Raw genomic sequence first — 15,259 nt, 5'->3', positions numbered from 1 at the left:
TCCTCCACTGCCATAAATGGATCTCCAGCCTGGGTCTCCTCCGAGTCCTGTAGCTCTGCTCTTACTCCCCAGTTGGAACAAGGATAGTATTTTCCTATTCCTCGCCTTTCACCTCACCAGTTTCCAAATCCAACACATCATTCTCCAACATTTCCTCCACCTTCAACATGATCCCACGATCAGTAACATTTTCCCATCCCCACTCCTTTCCATCTTCCATAGACCGCTCCCTTAGCACTCATCTCTTCCCACCCAAACTACCCTTCCCCAGGTACATTCCCCTGCAACTACAGAACACCCATCTCTAAGCCTCCTCCCTCCCCTTCTTCCCAAGACCCCAACAGTTCTTCCAGGTGAGACAGAGGCTCACATGTAGCTGCTCCGACTCTCTACTGCACGAGGTATTCCCAATGTGGCCTTTTTTTTACCTCGGCTAGACAAAGTGTAGACTCGGTGACTAGGTAAGATTTCTGACACAAAGACTTTCCCTATTACCTTGACTAATCTGCTTTGAGGTCTTGAAATATTTACAGGAATATAATTTTTATGTTGAAGACAATTATGTTAATCTTCCTCATTTAGCTGGATTATGGCTGTGAAGAAGTCAGGAGCAGAATGGAACAGGGGATCGTGGCCAGAGCTTTAGCAGCCATATTAAAGATACAATGCTGGATACAATTACATAGCTTTTGCTAAAAATTCTTTGAAAAACTGATTTATCTCTTCAACATTTAGATATATTCTGTTTGCTACAAATGGTGGGTACATGGGCAAATTTCCACTTTGTTGATGGCACTATTTATATCCAGACTACAATGCTTTTTCAGGCTATTGCTAGAGGCATGACTTCTAGTTTACAAATCTTCAACAAAAATAAAATGAGAGTCTGTTTTACAGCAGTACAAAATTAGATGGGATTGTGAACAGCGGGGACGATGTCAAGAGCCTTCAAATGGATATAAGTTAACTGCATGGTTAAGAATATGGAATATAATCAGAAAGTAATAAATGAGGTTACCACTTTAGGACACAAAGTAGATGATTTTATAAAAGGAGCGATAGACTGGGAAATGTTATTGTTCAAAGGAACCTAGGACTTCCTTATACATGACACAAAGCTAACACACAAGCAGGTATGAGTGGGCAAATGATATGATTGAAGAGGTCTAACTGAACATATAGGACCTTGAGCAAGACCACATCAAGATTTTTTTGCAATTTTGGTGTCCTTAGCAAAGCGGAGTCTGCAGTGTAGAATTATCACACAGGCTCCTGAACTAACCGATCTGCAGAACAAAATAAGACATGCTAGCACTAAAAAGAAGAGCAGTTGGAGGAACTCAATGAGTCAGGCAGCATCTATGGTGGGAAATGTAACGTGACATTTTGGGACAAGAGGGGAAGGAGAGGGGAAGGGGGGAAGGGAGGGGGGTTGGAGGAGGATGGAATGGGGGGGAGGGGAGGAGTAGAGGGAGGGGGAGGGGAGGAGTAGAGGGAGGGGGAAGAGGGGAGTGGGGCGGGGGGGGGAAGAGTGGAGTAGGGGAGGAGAGGGTGGCTGCACCAATGCAGGAGAGGTTTGGGCCCAACGGGTTCACTTGGTCTTGTAAACTAATAAAATTCCAAAGCTTTACAATTTTATTCTTGTGTGTGGATTAGTTCCTCACCCACAAACTGAGTATTGTCACAAAAGTAAAGTGGCACAGAAATAATTTTATTGTTTCAATCACCATTTACAGAAACTTTTTAAAATTACATTATTGAATGCTTAGCCTACATTTGTTTTGCATGAATTTGTTCATAACCAGCACAAAGAAACATTGTAGATTTACATTAAGATTACATAAACCTTCTAGCTAATGAAATATAATTATCTCCAACTGTACACAAGGAACGTATTGCACTGTAGGTAAACAGTACACTCATGCAATTTAAATTTGGTACATTTTTTTCAGTTAAATGTAACCACCATTTCTTGGTCACAATTAAAACCAAGTTGAATTAAAAGCAATGCAAGGATTGAATATACACAGCCTTTCTGCAATGTCTTTTATATGAACATCACAAAACAGACACTCTAATTCACATTCTTGATTTTACAAATGTAAAATTAAACTGAAAAATTGGGACTTCTTCATTAGCATAGATGAATTATTTAACTGCTTATTGCAAAGTAATATTCATTATGCTGCAACACAACAGAAAATATTTCCAATTTAAAAGAACCATCAAGGTATATAACAGCGCTCCTACGCCAATTTCCCAGGTCATGTATTATGCTGTAGTCTGCTTTCTTCTGATCGGAAGGCACAGGAATATGCTGGTGACTTTTTAAAATCAGTCAAGAATCCAGGCAATAAAAGTAGTCCGAATGGATCCCGCATAATTAAATACATAAATGGTTCACACTTCATTATTTTGACACCAATGTGAAATTTACATTATATCCAAGTTAAAGATATAGTGCTTCAGTGTATAATACAAGTTTTTACTGTTCAAATTCTACTTTCAGAATAAAGAGAATAAACTGCCCATACAGAAGAAAATACTGGATACAGCATAGGACAAAATATATAGACACCAATACAGTCATCTCCACACCCAGCACACAAGAAACAGCAACATACACACAAAAATATTAAGTGCAAATATCTTTGGAAGTTAGAATAAAATAATTACCAAAACAAATGTGTTTTTAAAAAAAGGCAGATAATTTACTTCAAGTACAAGATATGTGACCCATAAGAGGTCAGTTTAGTGTTTATGAACTTTCTTCAATTCATTTCTTCCTCTGGAATACATTCGCCAACATTGCACCTGAAGTGGAGAGCTGACCCATTTTGTTCAAGAACCTCGTCTTCGTATCTTCACTTACAAGACTTGCAGCAATAGACATTGAACTTAAAACAATAAGAACAATGAGTAACTCAGGTTATGTACAAAATTGAATTTAACTGCTAAATATGCAGGGATATGTTTAATAATCATAATATGTTTAATAGCAAACAGTTCATATAGCAATTTTTTTCATCAAATCAGGTCTTTATGAAACTGACAGAAAAACACATTTGATTTAAAAAAGGATGGCAACCCATCTCCATCATTGCTGCAAAATAATGTTTCACTCTCAACATCACTAAAGCACTTGTAACAGGGTAGTATTCAGTGTTGCTGGGCATCTGCCATTTGTCCTACAAACCCAAAAAGGAGAGAATAATTGCCCACTGAAAACACAACCGATCAGATTGTTAACAGAGTCAACTACCTCCAGGAGACTTGATTAAGTCCATGTATTGTGAAAAATATATAAACCGCTGGAAAAACTTGGTGGGGAAAGCAAGAATCTGTGGAGGAAAAATGAAAGTCAATGTTTCGAGTCGAAACTTTGCATTGGACAGAGTGCAGAGGGGAAATAGAGGTGAGAGGGAGGGCCACAGAAGGCTGTGGCCAATTCCATGGATATTTTTAAGGTAGAGTCAAGAGTGTTTTATTGTCCGATGTCCCAGATAGAACAATGAAATTCTTACTTTCGGCAACACAACAGAATCTTTAAACATAGTACTCTGTGAAAAAAGTTAATTGTGTGTATATATAGAGACAGATTCTTGATTAGTATGGGTTATGGGGAGAAGGCAGGAGAATGGGGGTAAAAGTGAAAGATAGATCAGCCATGATTGAATGGCGGAGTAGACTTAATGGGCTGAATGGCCTAATTCTGCTCCTATCACTTATGAACTTGTGATATGTGGAATCAGATGATGAGAGAGATGGTGGACAGATGGACACAGGTAGAGGTGGGAAAGAGCGAGGTCATTGGGTATAAACTTAAAGAAAGAGGAAAAATACGTTTAGATGGAACCAGGTCGGGGAGGAGAAGGTGCAGGTTGGAAGGTAATAAATGGAAATAAGAGGTTGCTGATACCATCAGTAAGTTGATAAGTGGATCCAGATAAGGGAGAGATCATGGATAGATGGAAGAAACAAAATGCTGGAGTAACTCAGTGGGACAGGTAGCATCTCTGGAGAGAAGGAATGGGTGACGTTTCGGGTCGAGACCCTTCTTCTCTCCAGAGATGCTGCCTGTCCCGCTGAGTTACTCCAGCATTTTGTGTCTACCTTCAATTTAAACCAGCATCTGCAGTTCTTTCCTACACATGGATAGATGGAACCAGTTGGGTGAGGGGATAGTTGAATCAGTAGAATTGGATGTGGGTAACAGACCGATAGAATCAGGTGGGGGAGAATTATGAAACTGGGTAACTGCGAAGGGAACTAGAAGGAGCACAGGGAATGCGGATTAACTGAAGTTGGAAAATGTAATATTCAACCCATTGGGTAGAGCGCTGCCCAAACAGAATACATGGTGCTGTTCTGTTATACCCAGGTCATGGCTTGTAAAAATGGGCAGAGGAAAGATTCACTGTCATGAACAAAATAGGCAAATTTTCAAATCTTTTATTAAAATTCAGAGGTTAAGGAAGGTGGAACGGAGGAGAGGATGCAGAGTATGTTTATTCATTTGCCCAGAAGGACACAATTCAAGCCACTGTTTCATGTAAATCACAAGCTGTCATCTGATGTGTTCAACAATTCGCTGCTCTCTGTAACTACTTTTTTAATATAAAGAAAACAATCAAAATTCAGAACAGTGCCCATCAGTTCAAGTGATTATGTCAGAGGCATTATGGTCACCCTGTCAATATTCAGTGCTAATGACCCTATTAACACTATGCCTTTATGACCAGTGAAAGTGATGTATTGATTGTAAAGGTGGTAAATAGAAAATCATTGTCATTTTGTTCATAGTGACAGTTAAAATGATAGAACTTATCAGAAACGTCAATCACCTACAATTTGTGACAATTTTTTCAGTCATAGAGCAGAAACAGACCTTTTGGCCCAACTCATCCACGCCGATTGAGATTTACATTTGCACTCTCCCCATTTGGCCTATCGACCAACACTCTCCTCCGCCTAGCAGAGCTGGTTCTTACCCTCAACAACTTCTCCTTTGACTCCTCCCACTTCCTCCAAACCAGAGGCGTAGCTATGGGCACTCGCATGGGCCCTAGCTACGCCTGCCTCTTTGTCGGGTACGTCGAACAATCCCTGTTCCAGACGTACACTGGCCCCATCCCCGAACTCTACCTCCGCTACATCGACGACTGCATTGGTGCTACCTCTTGCACCCATGCAGAACTCACTGACTTTATACACTTCACCTCCAATTTCCATCCTGCCCTTAAATATACCTGGACTATCTCTGACATCTCCCTCCCGTTTCTGGACCTCACCATCTCCATCACAGGAGAAAAATTAGTGACGGACATTTATTACAAGCCCACCGACTCGCACAGCTATCTGGACTACACTTCTTCCCACCCGGTCCCCTGCAAAAAGTCTATCCCCTACTCCCAATTCCTCCGTCTACGCCGCATCTGTGCCCGGGATGAGGTGTTTCAGACTAGGGCTTCCGAGATGTCCTCGTTTTTCAGAAAACGGGGCTTCCCCTCCTCCATTATAGATGAGGCTCTCACTAGGGTCTCTTCTACATCCCGCAGCTCCGCTCTTGCTCCCCATCCCCCCACTCGCAACAAGGACAGGATCCCCCTCGTTCTCACCTTCCACCCCACCAGCCAGCGGATCCAACATATCATCCACCAACATTTCCGTCACCTACAACAGGACCCCACCACTGGCCATATCTTCCCATCCCCTCCCCTCTCTGCATTCCGCAGAGACCGTTCCCTCCGCAACTCCCTGGTCCACTCGTCCCTTCCTACCCAAACCACCCTAACCCCGGGCACTTTCCCTTGCAACCGCACGAGATGCAACACCTGTCCCTTTACCTCCCCCCTCAACTCCATCAAAGGACCCAAACATTCTTTCCAGGTGAGACAGAGGTTCACCTGCACCTCCTCCAACCTCATCTATTGCATCCGCTGCTCTAGATGTCAACTCATCTATATCGGCGAAACCAAGCGCAGGCTCGGCGATCGCTTCGCTGAACACCTGCGCTCGGTCCGCATTAACGCCACTGATCTCCCGGTGGCCCAGCACTTCAACTCCCCCTCCCATTCCCAGTCTGACCTCTCTGTCATGGGCCTCCTCCAGTGCCATAGTGAGGCCCGCCGGAAATTGGAGGAGCAGCACCTCATATTTCGCCTGGGCAGTTTGCGGCCCGGTGGTATGAACGTCGACTTCTCCAACTTCAGATAGCTCCTCTGTCCCTCCCTTCCCCTCCTCCTTCCCAGATCTCCCTCTATCTTCCTGTCTCCACCTATATCCTTCCTTTGTCCCACCCCCGACATCAGTCTGAAGAAGGGTCTCGACCCGAAACGTCACCCATTCCTTCTCTCCCGAGATGCTGCCTGACCTGCTGAGTTACTCCAGCATTTTGTGAATAAATCGATTTGTACCAGCATCTGCAGTTATTTTCTTATATATATATATATATATATATATATATATATTTACATATACTAAAACTATCGTTTGTTTGTTCCTGAACTACAGCTAAAACGGTACACGATAGCGCGACAATTTTAGGCCCACCTTACTCACAGTCGTCCCTTTGGTGCAAATGGAACAAGTTTAATTGAAATCGGTGTTATATTTTTAAAGTTATTCACATTTTAAAGTTTAAATCTATCTCCTAGGGAGGGAGGGGGGTGGAGGGAGGGGGAAGGATGGAGGACAAGGGGGGTTGAGGGGGATGGAGTGGGGGAGAGGGGAAGAGGAAGAGGGGAAGAGGGAGGAGGAGGGAGGGCACTGCACCAATGCAGGAGAGGTTTGGGCCCAACGGGTCCACTTGGTCTAGTAATATATATATTATATTACTAAATCTCTGTGTCACTGTGAGGGATCTTGTTTGTTTGGCTGAGGCGAGTTGTTTGTTTGGCCGTTAACCGTATTTGTGCCATCACACGTAGCATGACAATTTTAGGACCACATTACTCACCTTTGCACCGGGGAACCTTTCATCCATGTTTCATTCAAACTGGTCTTATATTTTATATTTTTAAAGTTAGAGAGATTTTAAAGTTTACAAATTTGGTTATTAAATGGCAGCTTGGCAAGGTTCAGCGTGAGACGTCACAATGGGAGGGGGGGGCACGACCAACGAGGGAGGGGGCGGGACCCGCCAGAGTGAAGGTAGTGGCGGCGAATGAGGGGAGGGGTAGAATTTTCTCAATTAAAAAACAATTTAGCTTAAAGGGGGAAAACAAAGTTTAGTTTATTTCATTCTTTCAAAAAAAAGTTCTTCAATAACAATCACGTGGGGGGAGCGCTGCCCATTAAAAAAAACCCAACAATCTTCCATCCAGCTCGACGCCCGATTGGTTCGGATGGACGGGGGGGGGGGGGATGGGGGTGTGAGTGGGTGGGGGAAGGGTTGCCATGTTGTCGTCCGCTCTGGCGTGTGCGCAGTTGGGGAATGGTTGCCATTTTGTGTTCAGCTCCGGCCACGCGCTCGACGCCCGATTGGTCCGGATCCGACGTGGGAGGAGCGCCGGCACTCCCCGCTCTGATTGGTCGCCGCGCATCCTGATTTGCTCCTGCCGCTCACCCCCACGTGGAGTCCATTGATAGGCTCCGACCTCCCGCTCGACGCCCGATTCGTCCGGGTCCCACGTGGGGGAGGCGGTGGGGGAGCATTCATAGCAAGAGGATTTGAGTATAGGAGCAGGGAGGTTCTGCTGCAGTTGTACAGGGCCTTGGTGAGACCGCACCTGGAGTATTGTGTACAGTTTTGGTCTCCTAATCTGAGGAAAGACATTCTAGCCTTAGAGGGAGTACAGAGAAGGTTCACCAGATTGATCCCTGGGATGGCAGGACTTTCATATGAAGAAAGACTTGGCACTCTTTGGGTGAGCAAGATTTCCCTCAACCCCCCCCACCCCGCCAATCTCTTTTGGATCCAGTTTGCTAATTGACCGAGGATGTCATGGGGCCCAAATCTTTTTTACCCATGTCCACGTGCAACCTTCTCAAGAACCTCACTGAGGTCCATGTTACCACATCTGCTGCACTGGCCTCATCAATATATTTTGTAACCTTTCAAAAAAGTCAGTCAGATTAGCCAAACAAGATCTCCCCTTGCTATGTCTGATTTGTCCCTACAATTCCAAGTGATCATTAATCCTATCCTTCAGATAAAAATTAAAAAAACATCCCTACCACTGGCATTGGATTCATAGGTCAGTAATTGTGAGGCTTACTCTGCTGTCCTTCTTGAAAAGGTCGACTGCATTTGCTGTCTCCACATGGTTTGATTTCTTCCCACATCTCAGAAATATGAAAGGGTCCCGACCCAAAATGTCTCCTGTCAGTTCCCTCCATAGATACTGCATGATGCATTGAGTTCCTCCAGCACTTTGTGTTTTGCTCAAGATTCCAGCATCTGCATTTTCTTGTGTCTCAAAAATATGAGTGTGGATAGGTTACTTGATCACTGTAAATTGCCTTTACCTTGTAGATAATTGGTGGAGCCTGGGTGAACAATAGACAATAGGTGCAGGAGTAGGCCATTCAGCCCTTCGAGCCAGCACCGCCATTCAATGCGATCATGGCTGATCACTCTCAATCAGTACCCCGTTCCTGCCTTCTCCCCATACCCCCTCACTCCGCTATCCTTAAGAGCTCTATCCAGCTCTCTCTTGAAAGCATCCAACGAACTGGCCTTCACTGCCTTCTGAGGCAGAGAATTCCACACCTTCACCACTCTCTGACTGAAAAAGTTCTTCCTCATCTCCGTTCTAAATGGCCTACCCCTTATTCTTAAACTGTGGCCCCTTGTTCTGGACTCCCCCAACATTGGGAACATGTTTCCTGCCTCTAATGTGTCCAATCCCCTAATTATCTTATATGTTTCAATAAGATCCCCCCTCATCCTTCTAAATTCCAGTGTATACAAGCCTAATTGCTCCAGCCTTTCAACATACGACAGTCCCGCCATTCCTGGAATTAACCTAGTGAACCTACGCTGCACGCCCTCAATAGCAAGAATATCCTTCCTCAAATTTGGAGACCAAAACTGCACACAGTACTCCAGGTGCGGTCTCACCAGGGCCCGGTACAACTGTAGAAGGACCTCTTTGCTCCTATACTCAACTCCTCTTGTTATGAAGGCCAACATTCCATTGGCTTTCTTCACTGCCTGCTGAACCTGCATGCTTCCTTTCAGTGACTGATGCACTAGGACACCCAGATCTCGTTGAACATCCCCTCTTCCTAACTTGACACCATTCAGATAATAATCTGCCTTTCTATTCTTACTTCCAAAGTGAATAACCTCACACTTATCTACATTAAACTGCATCTGCCATGTATCTGCCCACTCACACAACCTGTCCAAGTCACCCTGCAGCCTTATTGCATCTTCCTCACAATTCACACTACCCCCCAGCTTAGTATCATCTGCACATTTGCTAATGGTACTTTTAATCCCTTCATCTAAGTCATTAATGTATATCGTAAATAGCTGGGGTCCCAGCACCGAACCTTGCGGTACCCCACTGGTCACTGCCTGCCATTCCGAAAGGGACCATTTATCCCCACTCTTTGCTTTCTGTCTGTCAACCAATTTTCTATCCATGTCAGTACCCTACCCCCAATACCATGTGCTCTAATTTTGCCCACTAATCTCCTATGTGGGACCTTGTCGAAGGCTTTCTGAAAGTCGAGGTACACCACATCCACTGACTCTCCCCTGTCAATTTTCCTAGTTACATCCTCAAAAAATTCCAGTAGATTTGTCAAGCATGATTTCCCCTTCGTAAATCCATGCTGACTCGGAATGATCCTGTTACTGCTATCCAAATGCTCAGCAATTTCGTCTTTTATAATTGACTCCAGCATCTTCCCCAACACTGATGTCAGACTAACTGGTCTATAATTACCCGTTTTCTCTCTCCATCCTTTCTTAAAAAGTGGGATAACATTTGCTATCCTCCAATCCACAGGAACTGATCCTGAATCTATAGAACATTGAAAAATGATCTCCAATGCTTCCACTATTTCTAGAGCCACCTCCTTAAGTACCCTGGGATGCAGACCATCAGGCCCTGGGGATTTACCAGTCTTCAGTCCCATCAGTCTACCCAAAACCATTTCCTGCCTAATGTGGATTTCCTTCAGTTCCTCCATCACCCTAGGTTCTCCGGCCCCTAGAACATTTGGGAGATTGTGTGTATCTTCCTCAGTGAAGACAGATCCAAAGTAACGGTTTAACTCGTCTGCCATTTCTTTGTTCCCCATAATAAATTCCCCTGCTTCTGTCTTCAAGGGATCTACATTTGCCTTGACTATTTTTTTCCTCTTCACGTACCTAAAAAAACTTTTGCTATCCTCCTTTATATTATTGGCTAGTTTACCCTCGTACCTCATCTTTTCTCCCCGTATTGCCTTTTTAGTTAACTTTTGTTGCTCTTTAAAAGAGTCCCAATCCTCTGTCTTCCCACTCTTCTTTGCTATGTTATACTTCCTCTCCTTAATTGTTATGCTGTCCTTGACTTCCCTTGTCAGCCACAGGTGTCTCTTACTCCCCTTAGAGTCTTTCCGCCTCTTTGGGATAAATTGATCCTGCAACCTCTGCATTATTCCCAGGAATACCTGCCATTGCTGTTCTACCGTCTTCCCTGCTAGGGCCTCCTTCCAGTCAATTTTGGCCAGCTCCTGCCTCAAGCCTCTGTAATCCCCTTTGCTATACTGTAATACTAACACTTCCCGATTTTCCCTTCTGCCTTTCCATTTGCAGAGTAAAATTTATCATGTTGTGATCACTGCCTCCTAATGGCTCTTTTACCTCTAGTTCCCTTATACTCGCTGGAATTTAGAAGACTGAGGGGGGATCTTATTGAAACATATAAAATTCTTAAGGGGTTGGAGAGGCTAGATGCGGGAAGATTGTTCCCGATGTTGGGGAAGTCCAGAACCAGGGGTCACAGCTTAAGGATAAGGGAAGGGGGAGGGAAGGGAAGGGATGTTGAGGGGGGATCGAGTGCGTGAGTGGGGGGAGGGGACGAGGGGGGAATAAGGGGGGTTGAGGGGGGATTGAGTGGGTGAGAGGGTAGTATAAGGAGGGGTTGAGGGGGGTGTAATGGGTGAGGTGGGAGGGTGGAGGTGGAAGGAGGGGGAGATGAGGGTGCTGGACCAATACAGGTTTGGGGCCAATGAAGGAAAGGGGGCTGCTGAGCCCACGAGCTACCGCTAACTTTAATAGATGCGCTCCCTCCTCACCCCCACCGGGAGGACCTGACCTTCCTCCCTTGGTGCAGCGCGGCGGCAGAGGGTCCAACAATATGGCCGTCGCCGCCGTGCTGCAGGAAAGGCTTTGGGTCCACGGCTCGCTCTGGCTGCAGCGCTGGCGGCACAGGGCCGAGGTGAGTGGCTCCCTCTCCCCTTCCCTGTCCACCCTCACCCGCCCACGGGGGACACTCCCCACCTGGCAACGGGCTTTGTCAGTTGGAGAGGGTTGCCGGGCCTGCAGGAACATCAGTTGGGAGAGGGTTACCCCAGGAGAGGCCCGCAGGAGAGATTTGGACCCAACGGGTCCACCTCAGTCTAGTATCTCTCTAAAACTTTTCTATCCATGCACCTGGCAAAGTGTCTTTTACATGTTGTTATATTACCTGCATCAACCACTTCCTCCGTCAGTTGGTTCCATATACGTACAACCCTGTGTGAAAAGGTTGCCCCACAGGGTCCTGTTAAATCTTTACCCTCTCACTTTAATGCTATGCGCTATAGTTCCCAGTCCCCCAACCCTGGGTAAAAGGCTGTGCACATTCACCCTATCTATGCCCCACAATTATGTAGACCTCCATAAGATCAGCCTAAATACTCCTACCCTCCAAGGAATAAAGTTCCAGCCTGCCCAATATCTCCCTCTAACTCAGTCCTTTAAGTCCTGACAATGTTCTTGTAAATCTTTTCTGCACTCCTTCCAGCTTAATAGAATCCATTCCTCGAGCTGGGTGACATAAGCTGAACACAGTATTTCAAGTGCAGCCTCACCAATGACTTGTGCAACATAACATCCCAATTTCTATACTCAACACCCTTACTGATGAAGGCCAAGCTTCATCATCATCCTGTCTACTTGTAATAGTAGGGCGGCACGGTAGCGCAGCGGTAGAGTTGCTGCTTTACAACGAATGCAGCGCTGGAGACTCAGGTTCGATCCTGACTACGGGTGCTGTACTGTAAGGAGTTTGTACGTTCTCCCCGTGACCTGCGTGGGTTTTCTCCGAGATATTCAGTTTCCTCCCACACTCCAAAGACGTACAGGTATGTAGGTTAATTGACTGGGTAAATGTAAAAATTGTCCCTAGTGTGTGTAGGATAGTGTTAATAGTGTTAGTGTGCGGGGATCGCTGGGCGGCGCGGACTTGGTGGTCCGAAAAGGCCTGTTTCCGCGCTGTATAGATGAAATGAAATGAAATAATGCCACAAAGGAAATTAAGTACTAATACCCTGAGATCCCTCTGTTCTACAGAACTCAAAGGGACCTGCTGCTCACTGACCTGACTCCTAAAATACAAAACTTTCTATTTTTCTGTATTAAACTCCATTTGCCATCATTATTGTTTTTGCACTACTTTTGTTTTATTTGTGTATGGGTGTGTATGTATATATATATATGTATTTATAGATATGTGTGTATTTTTATATACATGTATGTGGATATCTATATATATACATATATATGCGTGTGTGTTCTTGTGGGTATGTGTATATATATATACACACTGAACTTTTTTTCTCTCTCTCGTTTATCATATTGTTTATAGTGTACCATGTTTACATATTCTGTTGTGCTGCAGCAAGTAAGAATTTCATTGTTCTATCTGGGACACATGACAATAAAACACTTTTGACTTGACATTCCCAGTTGATTAAGATTCAGCTGCAATTCCTGATGACCTCCTTCACAGTGGCACAGTGGTGCTGCTGGTAGAGTTCCTGCCTCAGCACCAGGGACCCAGGTTCGATCCTGACTTCTGAGGTGCTATCTGTGTGAAGTTTGCATGTTTTCTATGTGATCGCATGGGTTTCCTCCAGTTGCTCCAGTTTCCTCCCATAACCCACGACCTCCCAACTTCTTTACTCAATACTCTAACTGATGAAGGCCAATGTGCCAGAAGTCTTTTTGACCACCCAATCTACCTGTGACACCACCTTCAAAGAATTATGTAGTAGCACTCCTACATCCCTTTGCTCTCCAACACTCCCCAGAACTCAACCATTCACTGTGTAGGTCCTGCCCCTGTTAGACTTTCCAAAATGCAACAGCTCACATTTCTCTGTATTAAATTCCATCAACCATTCCTCAGCCCACCTCGCCAACCAATCAAGATACTGCTGCAATTTTTGACAACCATCTTCACGATCTGCAATACCACCCACTTTTATATCATCTGCAAACTTGCAAATCTTGCCATGTACATTCTCATCCAAATCATTGATATAGAATACAAACAGCAATTGGCCCATTAAGGCACACCACTTGTCAGAGGCCTCTAGTACGAGCAGTAACTTTCCACCATCATCCTCTACTTCTTTCCGTGAAGCCAATATTCTATCCATTCAGCTATCTCTCCTTGGATCTTGATTCACTGATGACACCACCTTTGTTGGACGAATTACGGATGATGACGGGTCATAGGAGGGAGATCAATCGACTGAACGGATGGCGCCAAAACAACCACCTTGCTCTCAACGTCAGTAAAACCAAGGAACTGATGACTCTAGAAAAGGAAGGCCGAGGATCCACAAACCAGTTTTCAGCGATGGGACAGAGTCAAAAAGTTTAAACTCCTGGGCTTACACATCTCTGAAGATCTGTCCTTGACCTGGCATGTTGATGCTATCATAAAGAAAGCCCATCAACTCCTCAGAAAATTGAGATTTGGTATGTCGACAAATAGTCTTTTGAACTATTACTGGTGTACAGTTGAGAGCATATTGAATGGTTGCATCACAGCTTAGTATGGCAACTTGAATGCCCAGGAATGAAGAAGATTGCAAACAGTGGTGACCACTGCCCAGTCCATCACGAGCACTGAGCTCCCCACCATCGAAGGGATCTACAATAGTTGCTGGCTCAAAAAGGTATCAGAGACACACACCACTCTGGCCACACTCGCAGTTCACTGCTGCCATTGGGAAGGTGGTACAGGAGCCTGAAAACTAACGTCCAGGTTCAGATGCAACTTCTTCCCAACAACCATCAGGTTATTAAACACTCCAAAACTACATAGATTTGGTGGCATTGCTTTTGTCTCTGCACTATAATTGTGTTTTTACAAAATACTGAACTTTGTTTGTTGTTCATTATGATGTTTACAGAGTATCATGTTTACATATTTGTTGTGCTGCTGCAAGAAAGAATTTCATTATTCCATTTTGGGTCATATGACAATAAAACATGACTCTTGATTCTGGAGGTACAATGGCGTGGTTTAACAAACATTTAGCCCAGGTACATGTACAGGAACGGCTTAGAGGGATACGAGTCAAGTACAGGCAAATGGGATGAGTTCAGTTGGACGCGTTGGGATGAAAGGCTCGTTTCAGTGGTGTATGACTGACTGGAGTGGGTTTATTAGCAAGCTAATATTATAATGTTTATAGATGTTAAAAGAGTACACAGTGTTCCCAAGAAAACAGATAGCATTTGAACAAACTTCTTCAGAGTTTACAGAAACTGATCAAGCTCATTATTTAATTGCAAATATTGGCAGTTTTATGGGTGGAAATGCTTAAGGCAAAATGATTTTTAGAACACAAATTCTGCAGAAATTGGACATGACTGTAACTAGAGCTCAGCATTTTGTTTGTTTGATCTGGATTGTTTTGCACAAAAACCCCTAACCCCAAAGTAATCCGAAGATGTCTGTATTTTAAATGGCATTCAGATCCTGATGAGCATCGTTGTTGCCCAATGTGGAAATGTGTCATTGCAGACTTCTTCTGCGATTTGAATTTGTAAATTACCTATGCAAATCTTGATTATTATAAAATGGGCTGTTGAAATATGAAATAAAATTTATGTTTTTAAACTCCATGCAAAATCACCATTCAAACTGACTTTTGCAGCTTATATTTAAAACAGTAGGGATATTCCAAGTCATGCACTGTGGCAGCATACTGAAAAGAGAAAGTTTAAGGCAGACACACAGCTTGTGAAATACTACAGAAAGTGCTAGAAATACTCATCAATTCAGGCATCACCTACAGAGAGAGAAAAGCAGAGTGG

At 44.3% G+C, this 15,259-nt stretch overlaps 1 protein-coding gene across 2 annotated transcripts in view; it reads right to left on the bottom strand.

Moving 5' to 3' along the window:
* Nucleotides 1-1,703: 1,703 nt before the first annotated feature.
* The window catches only part of relch (RAB11 binding and LisH domain, coiled-coil and HEAT repeat containing), a 118,986-nt gene continuing 105,430 nt past the window's right edge, over nt 1,704-15,259 (bottom strand). For both annotated transcript variants that reach the window (XM_078419588.1, XM_078419620.1), the window contains exon 29: nt 1,704-2,897. In XM_078419588.1, the coding sequence (XP_078275714.1) occupies nt 2,777-2,897 (121 nt within the window). In that variant the 3' untranslated portion in view covers nt 1,704-2,776. The remainder of the gene's footprint in view (nt 2,898-15,259) is intronic.

This window comes from Rhinoraja longicauda, chromosome 2 (assembly GCF_053455715.1).
Source record: "Rhinoraja longicauda isolate Sanriku21f chromosome 2, sRhiLon1.1, whole genome shotgun sequence".
NCBI classification, from domain to species: Eukaryota; Metazoa; Chordata; class Chondrichthyes; order Rajiformes; family Arhynchobatidae; genus Rhinoraja; species Rhinoraja longicauda.
This window is presented reverse-complemented; position numbering and strand designations above follow the sequence as displayed.